Source organism: Xenopus tropicalis, chromosome 5 (genome assembly GCF_000004195.4).
Source record: "Xenopus tropicalis strain Nigerian chromosome 5, UCB_Xtro_10.0, whole genome shotgun sequence".
In the NCBI taxonomy this organism is placed as follows: domain Eukaryota; kingdom Metazoa; phylum Chordata; class Amphibia; order Anura; family Pipidae; genus Xenopus; species Xenopus tropicalis.
In genome coordinates, this window is record NC_030681.2 from 58978839 (window position 1) to 58992179 (window position 13341).

The 13341-nt window shown below is 37.0% G+C and overlaps 1 protein-coding gene across 6 annotated transcripts in view; it reads right to left on the reverse strand.

Moving 5' to 3' along the window:
- The window catches only part of map3k5 (mitogen-activated protein kinase kinase kinase 5), a 153609-nt gene that overhangs the window by 92583 nt on the left and 47685 nt on the right, over positions 1-13341 (reverse strand). For all 6 annotated transcript variants that reach the window (XR_001170872.3, XR_001170871.3, XM_012963762.3 and 3 more), the window contains 4 exons: positions 12592-12785; positions 11551-11719; positions 3566-3672; positions 602-772 (listed from right to left, as the gene is read on the reverse strand). Coding sequence is in view for 4 of the 6 variants with exons in the window: in XM_012963762.3 (XP_012819216.1) it covers positions 602-772; positions 3566-3672; positions 11551-11719; positions 12592-12785 (641 nt within the window). In the remaining 2 variants the exon portion in view is untranslated. The remainder of the gene's footprint in view (positions 1-601; positions 773-3565; positions 3673-11550; positions 11720-12591; positions 12786-13341) is intronic.

Sequence of the window (13341 nt, forward strand, 5' to 3'; positions counted from 1 at the left end):
TGGGAGATGGCCTTTTCATAATTTGGAACTTTTTGGATAAGGGGTTTAATACCTGTATCAGTTATTAAAAAAAGCTTTTAGAACAAAGTTTATGCAGGGACTGTTCTGCTTGCCATTTTTGGGTCAACAATTAATTCTTCCCCATCTGAAACCAATTGAAAAGCTTTTAAACAGGTTTTTTTTTTATCTCTCAATCAGCTAGCAGTTAAGCAAGTTTTTTTTAGGCAAAAAGGTTAATTTTGTGACTTTTTTTAAACTAAATTTCTCTGGCACAGATACTTTTGTGAAAGACCAGAGCATGAAACACATTAAGAAATTTGCTAAGAAATCACAGACTCAAGTGCTATGTTACAAAGAGCAGAATTACACTTTGTGGAGTGATAATTATCTTGTGTTTTCCAAACCAATGGGATGTGATCCACAACATATAGTCAAGTATTTTACAAAACCTGCTACAAGAAGCAATAATCAAAATGCACTGTGGAGTTTTACGGCCATGTTTATTTGTTGGCCCATGCATATTTTACTTCTAGACTGAAAATTTGAAGTGATGTTGCAATAACATTTTTTACTACTGCTTTGACTGCACCCAATTACTTACCAATGTATAGCATTATCACGACTTTCGGTATCCATGAAGTTAGAATCTAAGAACATATCTTTGTAGATCCTTCCCACAATGCAGTATATGTCTGAAGCTACTTGATCTTCAAGTTGCACCAAAGGCAACATTATTTCAAGGGCTTTTACTCTGTCACCTGGATGATTTCTCCTAAGAAAATTGGGATGTTACAGCAAAATTTGTTAATTTTTGTATCAATAAATATTCTTAGATTTCAATAAAAGCAGGCTACACGTGTTACTGTCAGCTGATCTGGTCATTTGGTTACCAAACAGCCTGAGCTGAATGGCAAGAAATATGCATAAAAATACCAGTTTACAGTCAATCACAAATCAGGTTAGATAAAACAGTGTGTATAATCAAGTTAAGAAATAAAACGGTTTTACCCAAAATGTTATAATATTAACCTATTTTATATGTTAACAAACCCACTTTCATTTTAAAGGGGCAGTGTACCCCATTGTTCAACAGGCGTTTAATGAATTGAATTTCTTAGATCCTACTCTACCCATCACGTTTTTTTGTGTTTTGTCAGCTTGAGTCCATCATGCAAAGGGTTTATTTGTTTACTGGTAATTTAATGATCTAGCTTAAACATGGAGTACCTTGAGTTTTAGTTTTTTTTTATTGCCCTGCTTAGCTGGCATAACTGGTAGACTCATCACAAGAAAAGGGTTGTCCGCCTTTGCTGTAAGAAGACGACATTGCACCAAGCAATATGAACCAAGGTACAGATTTTATTAAGTACAAGGATGGCAAAATACAGACTGGGGAGGCCCAACATATTCAGTATAAATGTTGGTGCTGTATAACTGCAAAAAAAATGTTGTAGTGTGCTGGTTATGGGTTCCAGTGCAGACTAGAATCTAAAAGCCTTCCATCTTTATATAACACAGTTATCCCCAACCAGTGGCTCATGAGCAACATGTTGCTCATCAACCCCTTGGATGTTGCTCTCAGTGCCCCCAAAGAAGGTAGCTATTTTTGAATTCCAGACTTGCTGGTTTTGGTTGAATAAAAACAAGATTTACTACCAAATAAAGCCTCCTGTAAGCGGATATTGTGCTTACAGGCTACCTAATAGCCAATATTAGGCCTTATTTGGCACCTCCATAAACTTTTATGATACTTGTTTTGCTCTCCAAGTCTTTTTACATTTGACTGTGGCTCACAAGTAAGAAAGTTTGGGGACCCCTGATATATAATAAATATAGTAAAACAATAAAAGAGAAAGTATTCACTTAAGGGACAATGGGCTGCTATACGCATATTACAGCACATTTGTCAGTTTAGTCATCCATGCATTGAGAACTTCTTGGTAACCTCCTCAGATGAAGCGCCACATGGTGCGAAACGCGTTAGGAGATTAGGATGCACCTGGTTATTGTTTGGTTTAGTATGCTTTCTATTTAATTTATGTTTTTGTTTTTTGTTAATTTGAGCCAATAAATGTTGTTGTTTTTATTCCACTGAAAATCTTTGCTATTTATTCTTATACTGATTCTGGACTTATTCAGTGGGATATAACTAATAGATTCCCTTTCTGAAACCTATTCATTAAATATTATCTATACTATAGTATAATTTTTTGGGCAGCATAAACTAGTGCTTGAGAAAATGCCTGATGATATGCTGCCTTTGCATAAATAAAAACAAGTTCTGCCCTAATTCTATCTACTTGAAAAATCCCCAGTATTTAGGTGTCTTTGTGGTATGCTGTGTCCCTTACCATGCATTCAAACATATTGTATACACCAGGGATTCTTAACCTATGGGTGATGATAAATGTGGGTTCCAAAGAACTCCACTAATAATGTTGTTTTTTCAAAAAACAACAACAAAAAAATAATAAAAAGGAGGTACACAACTGGTTGAATATGTATTTTTTGGATACATAGGAAAGTATTTTTGCTTCGGTGTGGAGAAATGACAGAAATTCTCTCAATATTGATATTACTATGAGTCTATTTATAGGTTTTGTAAAACCAAGTGAAATATTTGGCAGCTATTCAAGTTTTTTCAACAATACAATCCATCACTGATATCGATAAGATTCATCATATGAGGTGCCATAAATGTGATGTAAGTAATGCATGTACAGTAATTCCTTTATTAGTTACTGCTTTCCGCCCCTAGACCATACCCTATTTACCAACCAAGAATACTGTTGCTTTAATTATTCATGTCCTTAATTGGCAAGTTGTGAAGTATTATTAAAGGGGCAGTATACACCAACTGAATAAAGCTTTGGCTGAAAATACTAGCTAATTACTGTAATAATATAATAATAACATAACATAATAACAATCTGTGTGTTTTGTTATTTCCATGTTTGATCCTTACAAGACAAACAATTACCGGTGCACAGATATTCAGAAGCCCAGTAGGGCAAGGGCACACTAAGCATGCTGACTGCTTTCCTTCACAGCCATTTTAGATGCGGAGGAAATCGGTTTCACTCAAGTGGGGACCCTAGTTTTAATAGTGTCTGAATGGCAGCAATTTAAATTTCGCTACTGAAAGTCAATGAGTGACATATGATTGGCGGTTTGTGGCTCCGCCCACTATTTTTAACCTGGAACTGCAATTACCCAGTGACTAACTCTGTTTGGGGAGCCTAGGACTAATAGTTTAAGAATGGCAGCACTTATACATCAATAAATTAAGATAGATGGAGTTCTAGAAAACAGACAACCAATAATCTAGAGGTCAGCAAAGAAACTCAGCCAGAAGTATGAACTATGGTAAAAATTATATTTAAAGCTATAACTCCCGAAAACCTCCTTGCAAGACTGGTAGCTGTAGATCACAACAACAGAATGAGTGTACCTTTGATATACTCAATTAAATTCTGATACTGGAGAAATAAAGCTTTAAGACAATGAGTATTTTATCATTTTAGAATACTAAAACCTTAACATAAACCAAAGAATTAATTCTCACCTGTTTAATGCAAATGCATAATGAAATTTTATATGGTGATTGGAAGATAAATTAAAGGTTGGAAGTTTCTCCAATATTTCCACCAACGTCACAACTGAATCGTAGTCCTTTCCGAATCAAAGAATGAGAAAAATAATTGCAGTTACTGTCATATAAAAGGCTTTCGCAATATTTTTTAAAAAACAATGTTTAAATATTTTCTTATACCACCTATGTTAAATCTGCAGACAAATGAATATTATTAATTGTATCCAGTGTTATCAACTATTTTCAAAAAATCCATTAATTGACAGAAGTACAAGTATGGGATTTGCTATATGGAAACCCTTTATCCAGAAAGCACCGAATTACGGAAAGCCTGTCTCCCATAGACTCCATTTTAATCAAATAATTCAGATTTTTAAAATGTATTTCATCTTTCTCTGTAATAATAAAACAGAACATTGTATTTGATCCTAGCTAAGATATAATGAATCCTTATTGGGCTCAGATATTGCAGGTTAAAGCGCTTCTCATTCTGTATAGCTTGCAGTAACCATGTTTAACTAATTGTCATCACTACCTCCCAGCACTGATCAAGTCTGAGCATGCACACAGATTTTTTGTCTCTTCCTAACCCCAACAAATCATATATAAGAAGCCCTAACTTTTGCATAACAGCCCCTGGATAAAATCGGAACTGCATAAGTATTGGTTAGTGGGAGAAGTGTAGGGCTTTGTTTCATGCCTTAACCTGGCAACCTTCCAGATTGAATCTGAATGGACAGGCTAATTCTGAAGCATTTGCTTGTGCTGTTAAGATCAATACTGCTGAGGTGATTATAGCACATACAGTGGCCCCAGGCTACCGCTTACAGTTAAAAAAAAAAACAGACTGGGCACTTTGGACACAGTTCCATTAGCATATATGATTAGATTACTATGAAAAAGCAAAAAAGCAGCACTGTGGGGAGATGTTACAAATTTTTGCTATGACTAAGATATATAACTTGTAAAGATATATAAATAGTTATAAATAGACTCCCTGACCCCCCCCCAAGCAAAAACATCTGCTGCTTATAAGAGATGCATATAGTATATAGTGCTTTGGGTAGAAAGGGTGCACAAGTGCGATACACTCACTTGACCCAATAACTAATAGCCTGTGGCTTCTTGGTGACATCTGATACCTTAGGTAACTGAGATACTTCAGCCATCTTCAATATGTTGAGCCATGGTGCATTTAATTTACAAATTAACCCTTTAAGTGCCAGCAGAATTTGACTTTTCGGTTCCCCTCAGTGCCAGACGTTTTGTAAACATTCTGTGCTCAGGAGAACCTGAGCTTTCCAAATCTGCCTGAGTTTCTGTGTATTTCCACTTCTGGAAAAAGATTTAGAGCTTGAAATACAAAAAAAAAAAAAGAAAAGAAAAATGCTATTTTTCATGATATAGGGATTTATACCAGAAACATATTTTATTTTATGGACAAAAATTCAACTGATTTGGAAAGCCTCATGTCTCCCAAACATGCCAATACCTGATATGTAGATTATTATTATTATGGAGATTTCTGACTTCTATAGATCAAAAACTCCCAGCAGTAATTTACTAAATTTTCAAAGCATTAGAGCAGAATACGGCATACTTTAGAATCCAAAGCCAAAAATCCTGTACCATTAGGTTTACCCCAGGAAACAATATATTTTTGAAAAGTACACATTCTGACGAATCCGAAATGGGTAACTATGTCTTCCAACTCCTAAGTACCAAACTCCAATGCTTTACTGAATTTAGCAGTTTCTATAAAAATTCAAAAAAATCGCCTAAAATCTTCCACTTTCAAGCACCTTATCTCCCACATAACATTAGGTACCAAGAAAACACTCCCTAAATATGAAAGCCAAGGGTCCACTGAACAGTTTGATGCCCATTGTGCATAGGTAAAGTAAAAACACAAAAAAATACATTGACCCCCCAAAACCATAAATTTTTGGAAAGTACGCATTCGGGCGAATTCAAAATTGATACCCATGTCTTTCTACCCCAAACTACAGAGTTGTAATGCTTTCCCAAAATACCCAAAAATGCACCAAAATTACAGAAAATGTAGTAGAAACACCAAAATAATACACAAAAGGTATTGCGCAGTGCGGGTAGTGAATACACTATCCGCAATGGCAATAAAACATTTTTTTCAGGCAAGAATAAAAACGATGTGATAAAAAAATTACAAAATTACATTTTACATGTGTGTAAGTGTGTGTGTATACTAGGTAAAATGTGTTTTGTGTGCGTGTGTGTGTGCAAGTAAGTGTAAGTGCTGTGAATGTGTCAAACCCCCCCAACCCCCACCAAAAATGTATGTGTGTGTGTAAGTATAAGTGTGTATTAGTGTAATAAGTGTGTGATTGTGTGTGTATTTGGCACTTACCTGGGCAGAAGATCACAGGAGAGACACAGGAGAGACACAGGAGAGACACAGGAGAGACACAGGAGAGACACAGGAGAGACACAGGAGACAGGCAGCTGCAGTCCGGTCTGAGGGGGCGGTGCAGGAAGAGGGGGGGGCCAGAGGGGGAAGCTGGAGAAGGTAGAGGCACTGCAGGGGAAAGCCACGTGGACTGCAGGTATTTCATATGGGGCCCCTGGGTGATCACGCCCCAGGGGCCAGTCGTTCCCCCCTTGTGCTCGTTGCCTAGGGGCTGGGGAACGAGCAGGGAGCAAAGGAGCGGCTTGAAAAGCCGCTCCTCCACTCCCAAACACGGAAGAATCTACATCCTGTGGCACTTAGGTACTTTCATACACAGGACGTAGATTCTACGTCCTGTGGCACTTAAAGGGTTAAGCTACATCTAAAAATCACAAAAAATTGTTTGTAAACAATATCTATGGCTTTTTTTGTTTGATGTCCTCCACTTTTCTGTTAAAAAAAAAATAGGTTGCAGGGTTATGATACAAGTGAAAAAAAAGGAAATTTACACTACTGTCCCCATGTTAAAGTAAAGTAAAGATGTTAGCTATATGTTTTATAATTGAAATTACTTTTGCAATATGATTTTATTTTTTAAACAAAGCATTTTCAAGATCCCTACCTTGCCGATAAAAGTTCTTCCCATCTATAGATCCCCTGTTACCCCTTAGCCAGGGGGCAAAGGTACCTGTAAGGCTAATGCCACAATTGTCCTTTTTTAAAAAAAATTTCCTCAGTGGCGTAATCCCACCAATAATGAATTCACATTTAAATGAATTGCATAAACCAAAAGGCAAGAATGCATTTTTAAGGCCTGAGAACACAGTACAGTGATTTTTTTTGCGTTGTATGAAAAATGGCATTAAAAGGATGGTTCACCTTTATGTTAACTTAAAGTGCCAGTAGTTCAGACTGCCAAATTATGAACTTTACTAAAGGCTTGCAAAAAAAAAAAAAAACTGAGAAACATTCCTGTTTTATAGAAAACTCATATGTTACTGTAGTGGAGTATAATTGTGTTTTCTATGCTAAAAAAAACACATCCCAACACCCAGGAGAGGCTAGCATGTAGGTTGCTGGGGGCCCAGTAGGAAGAGAATTCCTAATTGACATAGTAATTATCTTCAAAGATTGTTAACTTGAAAAAAGCCCTTTGCAAAGTTTATTTATGGACATGCCTTACAGGCTATCATCATCTTTATTAAGGAAGACTGAGATTTATTTACAGCACTGGGAAGGATAATACAGCCCCATGCCAAAGTAAGTTGCTTAATAACATGCAGGGGTGGTTATATGAAATCTGTTACCCAACCACTTAGTCTGTAAGGGGCAGGGACCTCCTTCCTACTGTGTCTCATACCACATAGCACTTATTCCCTGTGCATTTATTGTATTTATTTATTATAACACTTGTCCTCCATGTGTGTAATTTTGTATTTTGTAAGATTGTACAGCGATGCGTACCCGTGTGGCGCTTTATAAATAAAGTTATACATACATACATACATACATACTATGAGCTCTGTCTGATTTTGTTTAGGAGGAAGTACAAGTGATGGAGCAGGACTTCACCACTGCCTTTATACTTTGTGGTCACCTAGAAGGGTGGGAAGGGATGAAAACCAACAGACTGTTTATTCCACTCACACCTTAATGGCAAGAGTCCTGTGGAAACTTTTAACACCTAATAAGTAATTTGTATTTATTTTGAAAGAGTATTGAAAGAGTTTGGAAGGAGTGCTACATAACTCTCTTTTTACTTACTTTTGATTATGTTATACTGGTACATTATATACTTTGAGAGTATAAGCAAACCTAATATTTCTAAAAAGGGAGAGTGCATTCACTGGAGGTGCCAAATGTTACATACCCCACAGTGGTTGTAATTGCTTACCTGATACCCCCTCTGACCGGTGCTCTAATAATCAAAAATTGCTGGTATGAATACAATGCAAGTTTCATAAACTCCCGTAATTTGGGGGGGGATTCAAGATGAGCTAACAATCAATATGCATGCAGAAATCAGAAGCCTGTGGATGTAATCAGCAACTGCTGCTAAAATCATAGATTACAAGATCTTGGGCTGGTAATGGACCCATATATATAACCAAGCACCTCAGAGGTTACCAATGACATTTGTGTTTGAGTGTTACTCCTAGCAGAACAAATCCAGGGAAGGAAACCCAGTATGGTTCCTAAAAAGTAAAGTTGATTTTCTTAGGGTCTCTAATTAAAATTAGATCAGAAACTGCCCTGGCCGTGCTTTATAACCCTGCATATGAACATTTGCATACATATAGGGGCAGATTTACTAAGACACGAACGCTCCAAGCATCTTTCCGGCGAATTTTTAGTTGCTTGCGCCACTTTTTCAATGCCCACGCAACTTTTTCGTACGCTTGTGCAAAAAAAACGGAAATGTTTTCCCGCTGTTCACAATAGTTCGGTACGAAAATTTCGTGACTTTCGGATCACCAATACGATATTATGACGTCTAATACGATTTTTTCGTAAGGATATTCGTGATATTTGAGATATTCAGAAATTATCATATCCAATCCGAATTTATCCCATTCAAGATTCGAACTCGCGTTTTCATGAATGTGCCTCATAGAGTATATATAGGGTATTCCATATTAGAGAAACTTTACACTGGTTTTCTTTCCAGAGAGAATTCTGGGGAAAAAACGGCATCACTACCTTCTGCATACAAATAGAAAAAAGGGTATCCTCATTCTAAATAAATTACAATATGAACCAAGAGCCCTCCAACTACGCCTTTATTAAAATTATAAAAATAAATTAACACATATCCCATTCAAAGGTGAAATGGTATTATCCAGCAATATGCTACAGCTCTCATTTCTCTCTTAGCCCAGAATATAAAGTTTAGCAGTCGTCTAAATTGTATGAAAAAAAATTTATGAATTGCTCCATAATGCAAGATAACTGAAGAGTTAAGGTGAAAAGGGCCACTTAAGGGTTGTGGCTTGGACATGCCAAATCTTCCATGGTAACCTAATTGTAGGGAAGTAGAGAACAGGACCCTAGAATTACAGAATACTGCATGGAACATTATTTCACTGACATCAAATTCCACGCCATAAAGGGAGGTGCTTGAGTTCTCTGGGTCTGGGGCTAGCCACCAGCTCAGGAATTTAAACTTTGCAAGTGGGGCTGTCAGCTCTATCCATAAAAATCTTATTCCTACAAGTAAAGTTACACGTTGGTTAATTTTTACAAATACTGCTTTAAATACTTCTCAAGTGTCATTACTACCAACCAAAGCACGGAACAGTAATGTCAAAAAATTAAAGTGTTTTAAAGCCATGAAAAGATAACCTACTGTTACCCTGGTAAAAGTTGTGTGTTTGTTTCAGAAAGATTATTATAGTTTAGATAAATAAGCTGATGTAGCAATGGGGGCAGACATTGTTACATAGCTATTTACAATACAGTTGTGTTTTACAGTGTTAAAGGAGAAGGAAAAGTAAAAACTAAGTAAGCTTTATCAGAAAGGTCTATGTAAATACAGCCATAAGCACTTACAGAAACACTGCACTGAGTTCTCTGTCAAAAGAAACAGGATTTCTTGTTTCTTTGTTTTCCTGTGCCAGAGTCTGCACAGCTCTCTCCTGCTCCCCCCTCCCTCAAGAATGCCAAGTCCTCCACCCATAGAAATGTGTGATCTAAGCCAATCAGCAAATAGCTTCCTCTTACTAACTGTGCATGTACACCGGTCTTGGTCTTGAGTGCAAGAGCGTGGCATTATGGGAATTTTCTTTACAGAGCTCAGCGATTTTTTTTCCTGAGGCTTCTGATCATCTGAACGGGAGAAATATGGGGAGATTTAAGGGCACTATTGAGAGAACTGAAGGTATGCCTGCAGCTTGAGATGTTACATGTTGTTACCTGTGCCATTTGGCTCTATCTCGGTTTGAAAAGCTACCCCAATGACTATACAGCAGCTTTGTTCATATAAAACTATAGTAGGTTTTTCTGACACAAACACACAACTTTTACCAGTGCAGGGCAACAGTACATTATATTTTAATAGTATTGATACACTTTCATTTTTTTTTGGTGTTACTGTTCCTTTAATGGGTATATTGCCTTTGAGTCTATGTTATAGAATGGCCAATTCGTAGCAACTTTTCAACTGGTCTTCATTTATTTTTTTTTAGTTTTTGAATTCTTTGCCTTGCTCTTCTGACTCTCTCAAGCAACCAAATGGGAGTCACTGACCCCAGCAGCCCATAAACTATTTCTCTGTGAGGCTACAATGTTATTGTTGTTGTCATCATAAGTTAATACTTATTCTTCTATTCAGGCTCTCACCTACTCATATTCCAGTCTCTCACTCAAACCACTGCCTGATTGCAAAGGTAATTTGTATAATAGCAACCAGATAGCTGCTGAAATTCCAAACTGGAGAGCTGCTGAACAAAAACCTAAATAATTAAAAAACACAAATAATAAAAAATGAAGACTAATTACAGATTGTCTCAAAATATTACCCTGTACATTATACTACAAGCAAACTCAAACATGTTTAAAGCTGGGCATACACACACAGATATTATTGTACAAACATGGTTTTAGACAATATTCGGTGCATGTATGGTGGATTAACGAGATGACCGATATTGCAAAAGCGTCAGATATTGGTGGTCTTGTCGATCGAATGGGACAAAAGATTTTGACTGGGCACTGCTGAAGGCCTCCGAACAAAATCTGCATTTAGGGCTGAACCGTAAAAGAAGAAAAGGTAGAATCCCTATTGTTTCTACCTCGATAAATGGCGATTTAGCCCTGAACGTCAGTGGAGGGTGGGAACGATCTTTAAAAGATCGTAATTGTAAGTTATATGGCAATCTTAAGACAACAGGGTACACAAATTGTTAGATAACAGGGTTTCCTTGTACTTATTTATTTCTAGATTGTTCAACACATTTTGGAAAAACCACATCTCATACAAAAGAATGCCTACTTTTTTTTGGTCATCTATATTTAAACTTGGTGCATTATTGCATATTAACTTAACAGTATACAGCCAGAATTACTCTTAACATGTAAAAGATAAATATTGGAAGTTTAAAAGTAAAATTTAACCCCATGCATATTCTTAATATGGTTTGATTATTTCCTTATTTTTGACTTTAACTACCCTAAAATTCTGGAGTACATCTTACTGAACATTTGGTTCATAGAGCAGTTATGTAATTCAATCTGATAATTCTCAGCAGCAACTATTATTGGCCTTAACATACTGCAAAACAGGCTAGAATTTATTTGATGAGAAAGCTAATTTCCTAACTCTGTTTCAAGTTTTCCCATAGCATTCAAATGAATTTTCAGGTAATACTCAATTACATGCATTTCCTCACTAAACAGAATCTGGCCCAATATTGAAACAAAGGACAAGGTCTAGGACTTATGCTGATACATGCATATATTACATAGTTGTTTAGTTGTACATTAGTGTTCCGCTGTAGAAATAACATATTCTGTGTTATGTCTTACATTACCATACCTGGATATCTCTGTATGACAAAAGCAGATTGATAATGATGTCAGGTGATAACAACTCGATGCTGTCTACGCGCTGGCGGATCCTTATTAGCTCAGCAGCCAGATCCTTCCCAGTGTATTGGTTCCGAGCCCTTCTAATATCATTTAGTATTGCCTCTCGAAAATATTGGCTGTTTTTCAAAAACATAAATATGAATCCGGTTTTACTAAAATCAATTTTCTACTGTTAGAAGTTACACTGTAACAAATCTGCCCTTGGACTGCAAGTTCAAGCAATTTGAAAAAGGCACCTATAGTTGAAAATTTGTTTTCCCCCACCACAGCTGCAATACACAGCATAAATTCAAAACAGGCCCCCCACAAGTGTGTACAACTGCTTAGCATGCACATGCGAGTGTCAGCCAAAAATGCTGCAGCAATAGGTGAAGAATAATTAGCAGCTGGTCAATGGTGCAAGCATAGGTTAGACTATAGAATGTGTTTGCTATTTACTACTTGTGTGGGTGGCCATGTTGGTTGGTTATGAACCAGTAGCGGCACTCACTCATTATGTGCATGCACGTGCCAGCACTGGCAGGGGCACTTTTTTAAATAAAAACTATTGTTTCCCCTACCTGAAATGCAGGCTCCATTAGCCCGCACCTCTGGTGGGGTAAACAATATAGGGGTGATAAATAAAAACTACTGTTTCCCTCACCAGAGGTGTGGGCTAATAGAGCCCGCATTTAAGATAGGAGAAACAATATAGGGGTGATGGGTACACCTTTAAACGTGGTCACGCCCCAACATTCAAGTAATTTAACAGATGTTTTGCAATACATGCCCTATAACCAAACTGAATGTCTGGTGTGCAGTCTTGAATGAAGATAAATATATGTTGAAAATTGGCAAGCTAGCTATAGACATTATTATAGAAAAAAAAAAACTCCCCATCAGAACCAATAAGTCATGTAAGTTCATGTGAAGGCTGAATGCTTTTGTTGTACTACATAATAGCTAGGTAAGTACCAAAACACAGTAATAAAGAGTACTATAAACTTACCATGACGTGGCCTGTGCCACCTTCAGAATCTGAACAAAGCGATCCACTAGGGGCAGGCAGATCGGACCAAGAAGTAACTCAAAGTTTGACGGCATTAGTTCAGTCATTCCTCTCATGAAAATACTCTCACAGCAAAACACTTTGTTTTGTGGCGTGATCATGTAAGGAATAAATGTGTAATTACCTGTGCACATCTGCAAAAGATGAAAAACAGAATATTACATTTAACAATAGTGAATGAGATCTTTTATATTAGAACTGCAGTAGTTTTCCATACTGCCAGTAGATCTTCTTCTGGCATGCACTAGATCACAAGTATTATTCAAAATGAACCTGTCATTCACATGTATTTCACAAAATGAATCTGTCATTAATTAACTATTTATCTGCCAAGCATGTTGCTCTAACTGCCAAGAATGTAGTTGTTATGTTCTTCACACTTAGAGGTCTTGTCGGTCCTGCTACAGGATCGTCATAAGACTACCCTCCAAGCAGCAGACATGATTGGATTGCATGTCTGCTGCTTGGCCCAGCACCACCCTCCCACTTTCTACTGCTCAGCACTCTGCAGAAGGCCCCAGGACCCCATCCAGTGACAACTGCTTCCCTACATTTTAAGCACACACCAAACACACATTTTATGAAAGATTGCTTTCTTTTTACTTTGCACAGTATATACATTAATATTCACACTTAAACAATGTCCCACAACTTTTAGAAGTGTACACATACGTATAAACAAACACACCC